Source organism: Cololabis saira, chromosome 11 (genome assembly GCF_033807715.1).
Source record: "Cololabis saira isolate AMF1-May2022 chromosome 11, fColSai1.1, whole genome shotgun sequence".
NCBI classification, from domain to species: domain Eukaryota; kingdom Metazoa; phylum Chordata; class Actinopteri; order Beloniformes; family Belonidae; genus Cololabis; species Cololabis saira.
Window position 1 is genome coordinate 21,355,775 of NC_084597.1, and position 14,108 is coordinate 21,369,882.

Sequence of the window (14,108 nt, forward strand, 5' to 3'; positions counted from 1 at the left end):
TGCTCATCTCCCAGATTCCTGGTCTGCTTCCTACACCTTTGCCCTTCATATCCTGATTCTCATTCCAAGTTTGTATAAACTTGACCTTTCCACAGCTGTTTTTTCTTTTCCTGCTTGATCACCCGCACATATCTTTTAGTGTCTGACTTTTCTTTTGTTGTAAATCTGTTTAAAGCGTCTCTCTGTTTGGGTTTTGATTCAAGCGAATGTCTTTCTGCAACAGTTTTTTGGAGTCATTAGGTCCACTTCACAAACCTGTTTATGACTTAATGACTTGTAAATAACACCTGAAGCACATGCAGATCTTTGGAGTTTCATTTTTATGTTTTTCACACCAAAGAAAAGCTGCGGTCCCTCGACTGACAACACTTCGGTTTACTGGAGCGTTTTTTTTCCCGCTTCCTCCTTTACGTTTCTTTATTTTCAAAACTAGAATCATTTCATTTTTCTATATCACTCTTCCTGGAGTGTCCTGCTACAGTCAGAATATTCAGTCATCTTGAATGTTAAATGGGCCAGTTTAGCTCCTTGTAGCACCCTATAATGTAATAATGTCCTGAAAAGGTAATAACGCCTGAAAATGTAATAAAATTTCCACTTAACTCAATCGAAAATGTAATAAAACCCAATAATGTAATAACTTCACCAATAATGTAATAAAATATCCTGACGGATATTGTAATAACATTTTTACCAATAATGTAATACCTTATTACATTATTGGGAATTTATTACATGGTACTCAAAGTCTGCAATTTAACCCAATAGTCATTCTGGTGTTTCAAATCCAGCGTATATAACATTCTTAGATTCTTAAAACACAAAAAGTAGAACTCTGGACTGAAAATGAACATATATATTACATTATTTGTATTAGTATTACATTATCAGTTTTTGGAGAAAAAAAAAAAGACCTACCTGAAAATGTAATAAATTCCCAATAATGTAATAAGGTATTACATTATCAGTAAAAATGTTATTACAATATCTGTCAGGATATTTTATTACATTATTGGTGAAGTTATTACATTATTGGGTTTTATTACATTTTTGTTTGAGTTGAGTGCAAATTTTATTACATTTTCAGGAAATTATTACATTATAGGGTGCTACACTCCTGTCTCTTTAAGAGGCCCTTTGGGAAAGTCCCCTTCGACTCTTACTGGTCAACTAACATGAGGCGGGTTTTCATCATTGGGGGTTTGGGGGCAGTTTTAAGGGGCGGCTTGTTGGTTGAAGCGCTTGTGGACTTTGCTGCAGAGCGGCCACCCATACGCTGCTTCAATCTGAGGAGTTTTTGTTTCAAAGTGATAATCTAGTGGAAATTGTCTTCAGGCGGTTAAAGGTGAGCTACTTTGATGGTATCTATGTCATCCTCCCTCAGATCTTGGGGTCTTTAAAGAGTTCTCCTTCATTTAAAGGGTCAGTAACATAAAATTAAAGCTAAGAACACTCATGTTCATTAAAGGCCTAAACAACAAACAGTCGTGTACCTGAGCCTGGAGATAACAGCCAGCTGTACAGAAACCCCCCCGCCAGAGAATAGTAGAGGACCACGGCCCTCTGACCGTTGACCGTCTCCAAGATCTGCTCCACGGTGACCGGGATGTAAGGGTCGGCACCCGGCGCTTGCTGACTTCCTTTCTGGCGTTCAACCAGGAGGTCGGCAAATGCTCGGGTTCGCCCTCGCTCGGCTATGGCCAGCGCCTCATCGTGCCGGCCTGAGATTTAAACAAGAAAAAGGAATCGGGCCACAGTACACAAAAGCAACCAAAATAGCAATGGATGATGAGGAGTGTTAACTCACCAAGGCTGACAAGGACTCTCTGGAGAGCCTGGTATGAGCTGGTTTGCAGATCAAAGAGGGATAGCTTGTAATCCAGGCTGTGCTGCGTCTCGTGGCGAAACGTCTCAAACAGCGCAGACGCTCTGTACAACTGTAACACAATCAACACAACGCTCACATTCTACGCAGGCCCACTTCTATAGGTGCTCCAACTCGGAGTTGCAACTGACTTATTTTTAAACTCAGGTCTCAGTTTTGTTTACCGCTGTGTTACGTCACATTTCCTCCTTTATTTTGCTACATTTATGTATTTTTAAAACATAACTTTGACCCAGAATCATCTGATTCCACAACATACTGTTGCAGTCAGAACATTCAGTCAATCTGGGTGTTAAAAGGCCCATTTTAGCTCCTGTCCCTTTAAGAAACCCTTTGGGAAAGTCCCAGTTGACTCTTGCTGGTCAACTAACTGCTCAAACTTAAGTTGGATTTCCATTATTGGTTGTAGTTGCAGTTCCTCTACTGAACATTTGGGACATACATGACAATAATCATTTATATTGTAAAGATAATGCGTTTTGATGTGTTGGTATTTCACTAAAGCACTCATCAGAAAACCTGAGTGACATCACAGGGAGTTTGTCCAGTTTTTCTTATACAATTTATGGGAAGCCCCCACTTTAAAGTCTCCATCTGTGAATGGGTCACCCAGGACAGATGTTAATAATACCAGATTTAAGTAGGATCTTAATTCTAGGCTGCAATTGTGTGGATGCTTTTCATGGTGATGTCATAACGTCCAGGCTGATTTTATACATTTTTGTAAATAAACATTTTGATAGACACTGTTAGATCATGAAAAGAGTACCGACAAAAAGGTACCGACAAATACTATAATCAAAGATACCAGTTACATTAGGTGCAACACAACTTTCAGTTTTAAGAACCACATTAACCTGGTGTTGGGCCTCCTCCAGGTTCCCGCTGGCCCACAGAGACAGACCAAGGCGATGGCGGATCTTCGCTTCATCTTCTTTGCGAGCTAACTGCTCAGCGAGACGCAGACCTGAGAGGGAGAACACAGAGGAAATCAGGCGCCTGTTCATGAAAGACTTTTGACGATTCTGACAACTGTTGCGGCAAACTCGGCTGATTGGGCCCTCTGCGCTCGCCGTTCGTTTTCTCCCGCTGTTCGTTTTCTATTTTTAATCACCTGATTCAGATTCAGAGCTCATGTTTTCTCTCTTCTCCTTAGACCGTCTCCGATATGTTTCATCAGCTCCTCCACGTAGGCGCAGGCGGTCGGAGCGGGCTGTATTTAGCGCTCATTGTGCTTCCAGACTGAGCTGGATTTCATCAAACATCAGGTTTGCACACACGCCTCCCTGCCTCTGCGTATCGGCCGACGAGGTTAATTGGAGACCTCTGCATGTTTCTTCACCTCAACTCGGTGACAACTTTTTGCTGAATTGTTGAGTTAATGATCAATTAGAGGCCTGAGCGTTAAATCACAGGCTGTAAATGTGTTTTACAGGATGCAAGGATGTATCCAACCTACTCGCTAAAAACGTGGTTTTATTTCATGTGGTCTCAGCTTTGGTATGTGAGCGTTTATAAGTCCCTCGGAAAGTAATTGAAAGTAGATTATTTTTTCATGCTTTTAAAGAGCAGCCTAGTTAGAGACTGTGAACACTACAAATGCAGTATTTGGTTTCAGGATGTTGATGTAGACGTCCACAGAAGGTCAGAAGGGGCTGCATTGTAGACTTGAAAAGGCTTACGACGGGGTGCCGACGGAGGACCTGTGGTACTGTATAAGGATATCTGGAGCTGCAAGACAGTGGTGGAGTTCAAGGTGGAGGTGGGACTGTACCAGGGATCTGGTCTAGGCCCCTTGTTGTTTGGTGTGGTGATGGACAGGAGTGGGGAGGTCAGGAGTGACGTGTAACAGAAGAGTACCAGCAAGAATAAAAGGAAAGGTCTACCAGACGGCGGTGAGACCAGAGATGTTGTCTGGTTTAGAGAACAAGTTACTGCGGAAAAGACATACCGTATTTTCTGGACTATAAGCCGCTACTTTTTTCATAGGTTTTCAACCATGCAGCTTATACAAAGGTGCAGCTATTCTGTGGATTTTTCTTCCACCGCTCAGGGCGCTCTAACCGGAATTAGAATCAAAACTAAGACAAAATAAATGCAAAGAAGAATACGCTACTTCTTCTTTAGCAGATAGAAGTAGGTAGAAGCAGATTTCAAACAGATAAACAGATAAATAAATACAGGTTATTTTCTCTTGGTTCTGTCTCGTTTTAATCAGCAAAGTTGCTGCCGTGTTAAAAGACACTGTTAGGAAAGGATCTATTTAGGTACAAACATGTACATCATTTACAGTTCAAAATCCTTCTGTACATGTAGTAAATATCTAATCTAACACATAAATATCTGCAGCTTGCATATCTTTTTTTTTTTTTAAATAGAGCGGATGCGGCTTGTATATCTTTTTTTAATTATTTTTTTAAAAATAGAGCGAATGCGGCTTATATGCAGGTGCGGCTTATAATCCAGAAAATACGGTACTTCCTCTTCCTTCTCCTCCTCCTCCTCCTCCTCCCCCTCTTCTAGAGGGATCCAAACATTGTTTAAGCGGCAAAATCACAAAAGGGTTCCCAAGAAAGTTGTCAAACAGCACTTGCCTTTTGGACACTCAACATGTAAATTCATTTGTTATGTAATACGAGAACTTAATAAATATTGTTTCTTTTAGACACTAGGAGGGTTTAGTCCTGGCGGACCACTGCACCCGTCCTGTTCCCTGAGAGCTCAGTGGGAGGGGCCTTACCCTCCTGCAGGTACATGACGGCCTGAGCGTAGTTCTGCAGAGCGTGGTGTGTCCTCCCCAGGCTCCCATAGGCCAGGGTTTTAGCCAGCAGGTCGTTGGTCTGCGCAGCCACGCTGAGATGCTGCTCCTGGAAGACAACGGCTCGCTCGTAGTTTCCCAGAGCTTCGTAGGTCATTCCGAGGTTACCGTAGGCACGGCCCTGGCTCCTCACGCAGCCCGTCTGTTCCGCTATGTCCAAGGCTCTCTGGTGCCACTGCAGCAGAAGAACCCGTTTACTACGTACCACAATTCTGACTGAGAGTATTCATAAAAATATCAGACTACGGTAGGGCTGGGCGATATATCGAGATTTTAATATATATCGATATATTTTCAAAACGCGATATGGTACGAGACAATATCTTTTATATCGATTTAAAAAACAAATAAAAAATATATATATATTTTGATATAGCTTATTTTGTGACAAATTGACTTGAATGTTTTATTTGAGATTTGCACAAATGTTTTGTTATTTGCACAACTGTCAACCTCAGTGGAAAAGTCTGCCTGTTACTGTCTACACTGTATTAATTGTACAGTGTATTTTAATTTAATTGTTATGCAGGAAAGGGATATTTGTTTTATTTTATTCAAGAAGCATTTTTATTCTATATATGCAGGCAGTTTATTTTTATTTCATTTGTTTTATACATTTTGATATTGTGCAGACCTCTGTTAATAAAGGTACCTGTGTGACATTTGGCACGAGGCATTGTATTAAAACTGACTGTTTTTTTTAAGGGTTTGCCTCAGAAAAAAATGAAGCTAACAGAGATGCTATGCTATAATGCTTTGGGGGAAACCCCAATTATGGCACAGAAAAAATATCGAGATATATATCGAGTATCGCCATTCAGCTAGGAAATATTGAGATATGACTTTTGGTCCATATCGCCCAGCCCTAGACTACGCCTTTAAATCAATCTTGTTGTGTCATAAATGTGCACAAACCTGCAGAGCCGTCTCGTTGTCTGCCATGAGCTGATAAACGCCTCCGAGCGCGCCGCTTGCCTCTGCCTCCAAAGATTTATCCTGTCAGTTAAAGCAGGATTTATTACATTCCTCATGCATAATGTACTTTTAATAAATAATACAAAATATTTCTCTGTTTTTTTTCCCCCCAGTCAAGATGCAGAGCCGGCAACCGTCTGGGGGTAGCGCTGTACCCCGGCTGAGTGAGCGATGTTCAGCTGGTGCTCCAGGCAGGACAGGGCCTGCTCGTAGTTGCCTAGCTGACTGTGTAAGGTACCCAGCTCGCCGTAAGCCTGAGCCTTCCCCCCTCCTTCCCCTCCCAGTTCGTGAGCCACCACCAAGCGCTTCTCAAAGCACACCAGTGCTTGCTGGAGATTGCCCATGCACCTGCAAACAGATGGGGAAAAGTAAGAGGAATATTTCTTGGTATTTACGCGTCAGCGACACAAGTTCACATCAGCAAGACCTTCCGGGTCCTTCATCCTCTCGGTGACGGAGCCCAGGAAAATCCGGATTTGCTGAAATATATGCAGGGACTCTTTTCCCCGTAATTAACATCTCGTTCACGCTCCAGAGGACAGAAACAGCAGGTGGATAAACAAAACCCAACATTAAGCTTTCAGTCAGAGAGCGTTGAATATATATAGTCTTATATTGAAACACATGCAGAGATGATTTGTTGTCTGTGAAGCAGCTTCATTATTCCAACTTTCATTCATCCATCTATGATTTATACCTGCTTCTTCCTGTTCACAGTTACGGGGGGGTTGCTAAAGACAAGTCCAATGTCTGACCAAGTTCACGGTGGAGCAACATCTGAACATCTGTTTTGGATTTTTTTTTTCTTTCCATGTTTTCTGATGTTTTTTATCTAAATGTTTTTAGACTGTGTCTTTTGACTGTGTAAAACACTGAATTGTCTACGTTTTGTTTGTTTGACTCACAACAACGAAGCATGTGTGGGTAATTAATAAAACCGACTATTATGAACCAACAAATAATCTTTTTATTAAATATAATATCTTAAAATTCCATGATATAGTAGAGCAGAAAACTGTTTTATTTGCCTTTAAAGCCCAGCAGAAACTGCTTCCAAACTGCATTCAGGATCTGTTCCAGATAAAAGAAACCCGCTATGACCTGAGGGGGAAACTCATGTTTGAGATGACGACAGCAAGAACTAATATTAAAAAGAGATGTTCATCAGTTAAGGCAAGAGAAATTTGGAATAGTTGTAATAACAACCTAAAAATGTGTCGCTCTATCGTCAAGTTTAAGAAATTGTTTAAAGAAAATATTGTAACTAAATATAAAACACTATAATTATAAAGTATACTATCAAAAACATTCTAGGATGTGGAATGTCAATTTTATATTTTGTCTTACTTATTTTTTTCTTCTTAATGTATTGTTTGTTTCCACTGAGTAAAAGTTAATGTCTCATATTTTTTCTGATCAAAAGAAAAAAGGGTAGGCACTATAAGCTACGGCTTCAACCTACACCTTTTCGGCAAAAGAAATTTGTTTTTTTTTTCTTCCTTTTCATCTTGTTCTGTACAAGCCGAAATAAAGATTCATAACAATAACAACAACGAAGCACGTTTTCTTCACCAACCTGTGAGCATTGCCGAGCCCTCGGTAGGCTTTCTCCTGGTCCTGGACGTGGTTGAGGCTCTGAGCCACCGTCAGGTACTTCTCGTAGTACTTGACGGCCTCTTCGTAGTCTCCCAGCGAGTCGTAGCAGTCTGCGAGGTTCCCAAAGGCCCTGCCTCTGTCCAGCATGGCCTCGGCTCCACTCAGCTGCTGCAGCATGGCCAGCTGCTGCTCAAAATACCCTATCGCTTCCTCAAATACCCCCATGTTCATCTTGGTGATGCCCATGTTGCCGTGGACCTGGGCCTCGAGAGAGGCGTCCCTGAGCTCCAGTGCCAAGCCGAGCTGGGTCTCGTAGCACTGGAAGGCTGTGGCGTAGTCCCCCAGGGCCATGTGGACCGCTGCCAGGTGGCCCAGGGCCCAGCACTCACCCTGCTGATCACCCAGATCCTTGCGGATGGTCAGCTCCTGGCTGTGGAAGGATAAGGCTGGGTCCATCTGTCGAAGCAGCCTGAGTAGGAGGAGAGGGGACGGAGAGTGAACTCAAGCAGCAGTTCATACAAGAGAAGCTGTCCATGTTATGGATAAAAGATTGTTAATGTCATTGCAAGACATGTGGCACACGAGGAGAAGCAAAACAGAGAGCTGAAGTCCTGATAGACCAGAAATAATTACTGTACATCTGACCATGAAAAAATAAAATGAGGCAAACTTCCTGAAGGGGTCCAAGGTAAAATCAAGGAAGGTGGAAGTGTAACAGGATAATCCTCTTCCTTAACCCTTTCAGCCGCAGTGTCTCCGCTACTAGGGGTGGACAAAAATATCGATATGGCAATATATCGCGATACTTTTCCAGCTGATTCAATATCGATATTCAAAATTTGAATATCGATTTTTTTTTTTTTTTTTTAATATTTTTTATCCCCGATTTTTTTCCCATTATATCACCCAGTGCTCCCTAAGTGACAGTCCTGGGCATTGCCACTCTCTACCAACCCTGGGAGGGCCCTGCACTGAGCTCAGGTTTTATTTCACGTTTTATTTCATTTTATAATTTATTTTTTATATAACACAATTGCCTGTCCTTAAAAAATGAAAAATAATGGACAGAGGTTTATTTATTTATGGATTTATATCTACACTGACTGATCACTGTGCCTGTCCTTGGTTTTAGTACCCATCTTTCTTGTGTTTATTATCATTTGCCACATAATTAAAGCAACCTCATACTAAATTTAATGTTAATTTCATATGATGTAAATAATATGAAAAACATATACAAATATGTTGTAACTTTAGCTTGTATAGTTATAATAAAACATTGTTTTGACTCAGTTTGTCCCATGAATTGTCACTATAATCTGATGAACGTGCAACTCGGATTTTAAGATCCATCACTATCATCTGATGTACATATATACAACTTGGATTTTAAGATGTGTAATGCATTTTTTAATTTTTCGGTGAACTATGTAGAATATAATAATCGGGATATCGCATAATCGGGATATCAGAATCAGAATCAGAATCAGAATCAGAATCAGCTTTATTGGCCAGGTTCGAACATTGTCCAACAAGGAATTTGATTCGGTTATTTCGCTCTTTGGTAGTAAAAAAAAAAAAACAATAAACAAATGTGGTATTACTATATACATATAAACATTTTAACATTTTAAGGTGCAGCAGTTTGAGGTAGTGATAAAAGAAGGATAGTTCTGAATAAAAATAAGAATAAGTATAAGAATAAAGTATAAGTATAACCTATATACAATTTTAACAGACAAATTATACAGAAAATACAAAAAATTATACAAAAGGAAGTACAAAAGTGAGAGGTGCAGCAGAGTGAGGCAGACATGATTATTAAAGAGGGTGCTGGATGATTTTTATTGCACGTGTTTGGTTACTCTGAGACTTATTATTTGTGGGAGTTCATCAGAGCAACCGCTTGCGGGAAGAAACTGTCTTTGTGTCTGGAGGTTTTGGCGTACAGTGCTCTGTAGCGCCGTCCAGAGGGGAGGAGTTGGAACAGGCGGTGTCCCGGGTGTGAGGGGTCTGCAGAGATTCGACCTGCCCGTTTCCTGGTCCTGGACCGGTACAGGTCGTCGATAGATGGGAGGTTAGTCCCAACTATCCTCTCTGCAGTCCTGATGGTCCGTTGCAGTCTGTGCCTGTCCAGTTTGGTGGCTGATCCAAACCAGACAGTGATGGAGGAGCAGAGAACAGACTGGATTATTGCAGTGTAAAATGTGATCAGCAGCTGCTGTGGCAGGTTGAACTTCCTGAGCTGCCGCAGGAAGTACAACCTCTGCTGCGCCTTCTTCCTGATGGAGTTGATGTGGGTGGACCACTTCAGGTCCCGGGAGATGGTGGACCCCAGGAACTTGAAGGAGTCTGTGGTGGAGACGGTGCTGTTGAGGATGGTGAGGGGGAGGAGTGGCAGTGGGTTTTTCCTGAAGTCCACTGTCAACTCCACAGTCTTGAGCGGGTTCAGTTCCAGGTGGTTCCGACCGCACCAGTGGACCAGCTGATCCACCTCCCGTCTGTACGCGGACTCGTCACCTTCCCGGATCAGGCCGATGACGGTGGTGTCGTCCGCGTACTTCAGGAGCTTCACAGACGAGTCCCCTGAGGTGCAGTCGTTAGTGTATAGGGAGAAGAGCAGTGGTGAGAGGACGCACCCCTGGGGGGCGCCAGTGCTGATGGTACGGGTGCTGGATGTGATGCTCCCCAGCCTCACCTGCTGCCTCCTGTCACTCAGGAAGCTGGTAATCCACTGACAGGTGGGGGCAGGCACGGTGAGCTGGGTGAGCTTCTGGTGGAGGATTGCGGGAGCGATCGTGTTGAACGCCGAGCTGAAGTCCACGAACAGGATCCTCGCATAAGTCCCTGAGGTGTCGAGATGACGCAGGATGTAATGCAGTCCTATGTTGACTGCGTCATCCACCGACCTGTTTGCCCGGTAGGCAAACTGCAGGGGGTCGAGCAGGGAGCCTGTGGTGTCCTTCAGGTGGCTCAACACCAGCCGCTCAAAGGTCTTCATGACCACAGACGTCAGGGCGACCGGTCTGTAGTCATTTAGACCAGTGATGGTGGGTTTCTTGGGGACTGGGATGATGGTGGAGCGTTTGAAGCATGAGGGCACCTCACACAGCTCCAGGGACCGGTTAAAGATCCGTGTGAAGGTGGGAGCCAGCTGCTCGGCGCAGACTCTCAGGCAGGAGGGCGACACGCCGTCCGGGCCAGGAGCCTTCCTGATCTTCTGCCTTTTGAACAGCCGGCACACGTCTTCCACAGAGATCTTGAGTGCAGGCAGGGTCTTGGGTGGGGGGAGGGGGGTAGACAGAGGTGGGGGGGGTTGGCTGAGGTGAGGTGTGAAAAGGTGGGCAGTGGGGGGGGAAGGGGGGGATGGTGGAGGTGTAGCCGCAGGGGGGGAGGAGGGGGATGGTGATGGTGGAGCCGCAGGGGGGGAGGGTGAGGGGGGGGGGGGGTGGTGATGATGAAGGTGATGATGATGAAGGTGATGATGATGAAGGTGATGATGATGAAGGTGATGATGATGATGATGATGAAGATGATGAAGGTGATGATGATGGTGATGATGATGATGGTGATGATGATGAGTCGAACCGGCAGTAGAAGTTGTTCAGCTGGTTGGCGAGTTTGTGGTTGCCTGCAGGGCGTGGAGCTGGTCTTTTGAACCCAGTGATGTTCTGCAGGCCTCTCCACACAGACGAGGGGTCAGGGTTGGCAGAGAGGCGATTCTGCAGCCGTTCGCCGTAGGATCGCTTCGCCTTCCTGATTTCTCTTGTCAGTGTGTTTTTGGCCTGCCTGAACAGGGCTCGGTCGCCGCTCCTGTAGGCAACCTCCTTGTCTTTGCGTAGTTTTCTGAGGGTCGGAGTGAACCAGGATTTGTTGTTATTGTATGTGCAGAACGTCTTGGTCTGCACACACATGTCCTCGCAGAAACTGATATAGGATGTAACAGTATCAGTCAGTTCATGGAGATCTGAGGCCGCAGCTTCAAAGACACTCCAGTCGGTGATCTGAAAACAGTCCTGAAGCTCCAGCTTTGACTCCTCAGTCCACTTTTTAACAGTATTAACTACAGGCTTCGAGGTCTTTAATTTCTGCCTGTAGGTAGGGATGAGGTGGAGCAGACAATGGTCAGAGTGACCAAGAGCTGCGCGGGGAACAGAGCGGTATGCATTTTTTATGACGGTGTAACAATGGTCCAGAGTCCGCGTGTCCCTGGTGGGACACGTGACGTGTTGTTTGAATTTCGGGAGTTCGTGAGTGAGGTTTGCTTTGTTAAAGTCCCCCAAAACAATAAAAAATGAGTTCGGGAGTTTTTTCTCCAGGTCTGTTATCTGATCGGCGAGACACTGAGTGGCTTCAGCCACACACGCGTCGGGTGGAATGTAAACGCCGACCAGAACAAAGGATGAAAACTCCCGCGGTGAATAAAATGGTTTGCAGTTCACAAAAAGTGTCTCTAAGTGAGGACTGCAAGAAACTTTTAGCACTGTGGCATCTGTGCACCAACCTTCGTTTATATAGAGGCAGACCCCGCCGCCTTTTCGTTTCCCTGATGATTCCTTGCAGCGATCCGCTCGGATGAGCTGGAATCCCGGCAGCCGTACTGCGCTGTCCGGGACGAGATCACTGAGCCAGGTTTCCGTGAAGCAAAAGGCGGCAGATCTGCTAAAATCCCGGGTCCTTGTGATGAGCATAAGAAGCTCATCTATTTTGTTGGTAAGGGATCGGACGTTTCCCAGGTGAATGGAGGGGAGCGCGGTTCGGAATCCTCTCTCTCTCAGACGCACGAGGGCTCCGGCGCGCTTCCCCCGCTTGCGTCTCCTGTAGAGCCGGTAAACAGCGGCTGCTGCTCCGATCAGAATCTCCTTTAAGCTGTCCGGATCGGAGAAAATTGGGCAAGATGTGCCGGGAGAAGACTTCCTAATATTAAATAGCTCTTCTCTGCTGAAGGTGACCCGTGAGGGGCAGCAGAAAACAGGAAAAATAAACAAAAAGCAGAAGAAAAACAGAGAGCGAAAAACCGTGGCGGCCATAGGCGGCGCCATCTTGCATACTATCTTGCATAATATCGCAATGTGTATCGTATCGTGGCTCAAGTATCGTGATGCGTATCGTATCGTGAGGTCCTTCCCAATACCCACCCCTATCCGCTACAGTGCCGGCCCTAGTAGGATTCACTGACCGAGCAGCCTAACACTTGGTGGCGGTACTGCACCTCTTGGATTATTTCCACACAAGGTGATGGAGGTATTAAATGAGAAGATAAAGACTAAAAGGGAACACTGAGAGGGATGAACCTCATATCCTGCATCGGGCACATCCAACCAGAAGCAAGTAAACAACGTCCTGCCCTCAGATGTTTTTCGGGGCTGAGCTTACAAACACGTTGGTTGACCTCTTCATTACCTGTGAACTGATCCCAGCGCTGAGTAAGCGTCTGCCTCCATCTTCTGCTCACCGGCTTTCTGAGCCAGGCTCAGCTGCTGCTGGTAAAACTTCACGGCTCCTTGGGGGTCGCCCCGACACACGTAAACATCTCCGAGGTTCCCGAGTGCTCTGAAAATGGCCTGGAGACAAAACACATCAGTTGTTTATTCAAATCTGCTCAGCTTTTAAAGGAATGGGACTCCACGGCTGAGTGAGTGAGTGCAGCATCATCAGGTGACCTGTCTGTTATCCAGTGTCCGCGCCAGCGACAACAGGTATCTTTGACACTCCTCCGCCTTGTTGTGCTCTCCCAGAGCTTTGTGAGCCAGACCCAGGTTACAGTACGCTTTGGCTTGAGCTAGTTTGTCCTGGAGGTCTTTAGCCAAGGCCAAGTCCTGCTCATAATACCTAAGAAATTGATTAAGAAAACCAAACTGGTTTTAGTTTACACTTTGGATCAATCTAATATGAAAGACAGAAGCCTGGTCAGCAAAACATGCAACATGCAACCAGGGCCAGCCCTAGGATTTTGGTAGCCCTAAATAAGATTTTGTAAAAACCCTCCAAGCGCAACACACTGCTTACAACTGAATGAACAGACAAACGAATAATCTACAAATATCTTTACTTTATTTGGAAATGTGCATTTTTTTAAATTTGGACCAACTTTCTTCCGGACAGGTTTTTGTGGTATATGTTCATGTGTTAAATAAATTGAACTGAAACCCAGTTGGGACCCTACGTGTGAAGACCTGGTTACCAGGTGCTTGCCAATGAGCCTCAGCCCAGGTCTATTTTCAAGGCGGAGGCCCTGGTACTCTTAAAATGGGATAAGGACATCAAGTATTTATATTTTACTATTCACACAAGTCAGTGGAATAGCTCCAAATCTGGCCGGTCCACCAGGACCAATTAGCCCCGGCAGACACTAGCTAGACCCTCCAGAAAAACGCGGGCAAAAATCCTTGATTCTGCGGGCTAAAATCCTTGATTCTGCGGGCTAAAATCCTTGATTCTGCGGGCTAAAATCCTTGATTCCGCGGGCTAAAATCCTTGATTTTGCGGGCTAAAATCATTGATTATGCGATTAAATGTGCAGGTTTTTTATGTGCTTTTATGCAGTGAAATTGCGGAATATGCGGGAAGTCGTGGAATATGCGGAAAGTTGCAAAATATGCGAAATATGCAGGAAGTTGCGGATTCGGCGCTGAGCTCTTCCCTCTTAAATTCAGCGGGCTGTCTCGTCTGATCTGAGGTCGTAGGCGAAAAAAAAAAGGAGAGCGAGGGTGGAGAGGAGAGGGGCGGTCGCAGCCCGGGGGCCGGCCGTCTCTCTCCCTCCAGCCCGCGTCTCAGTGCTCGGGTGATTGCCGGGCGCACCGGCGCGACGAGGGGGACGAGCCGGAGCTCCGT

General features: G+C 44.9%; 1 protein-coding gene across 2 annotated transcripts in view; it reads right to left on the reverse strand.

Moving 5' to 3' along the window:
• The window catches only part of ttc28 (tetratricopeptide repeat domain 28), a 145,375-nt gene that overhangs the window by 20,256 nt on the left and 111,011 nt on the right, over positions 1 to 14,108 (reverse strand). For both annotated transcript variants that reach the window (XM_061733978.1, XM_061733979.1), the window contains 9 exons: positions 12,938 to 13,106; positions 12,678 to 12,838; positions 7,255 to 7,743; positions 5,834 to 6,026; positions 5,619 to 5,699; positions 4,626 to 4,878; positions 2,743 to 2,852; positions 1,808 to 1,937; positions 1,494 to 1,721 (listed from right to left, as the gene is read on the reverse strand). In XM_061733978.1, coding sequence (XP_061589962.1) covers positions 1,494 to 1,721; positions 1,808 to 1,937; positions 2,743 to 2,852; positions 4,626 to 4,878; positions 5,619 to 5,699; positions 5,834 to 6,026; positions 7,255 to 7,743; positions 12,678 to 12,838; positions 12,938 to 13,106 — 1,814 coding nt within the window. The remainder of the gene's footprint in view (positions 1 to 1,493; positions 1,722 to 1,807; positions 1,938 to 2,742; positions 2,853 to 4,625; positions 4,879 to 5,618; positions 5,700 to 5,833; positions 6,027 to 7,254; positions 7,744 to 12,677; positions 12,839 to 12,937; positions 13,107 to 14,108) is intronic.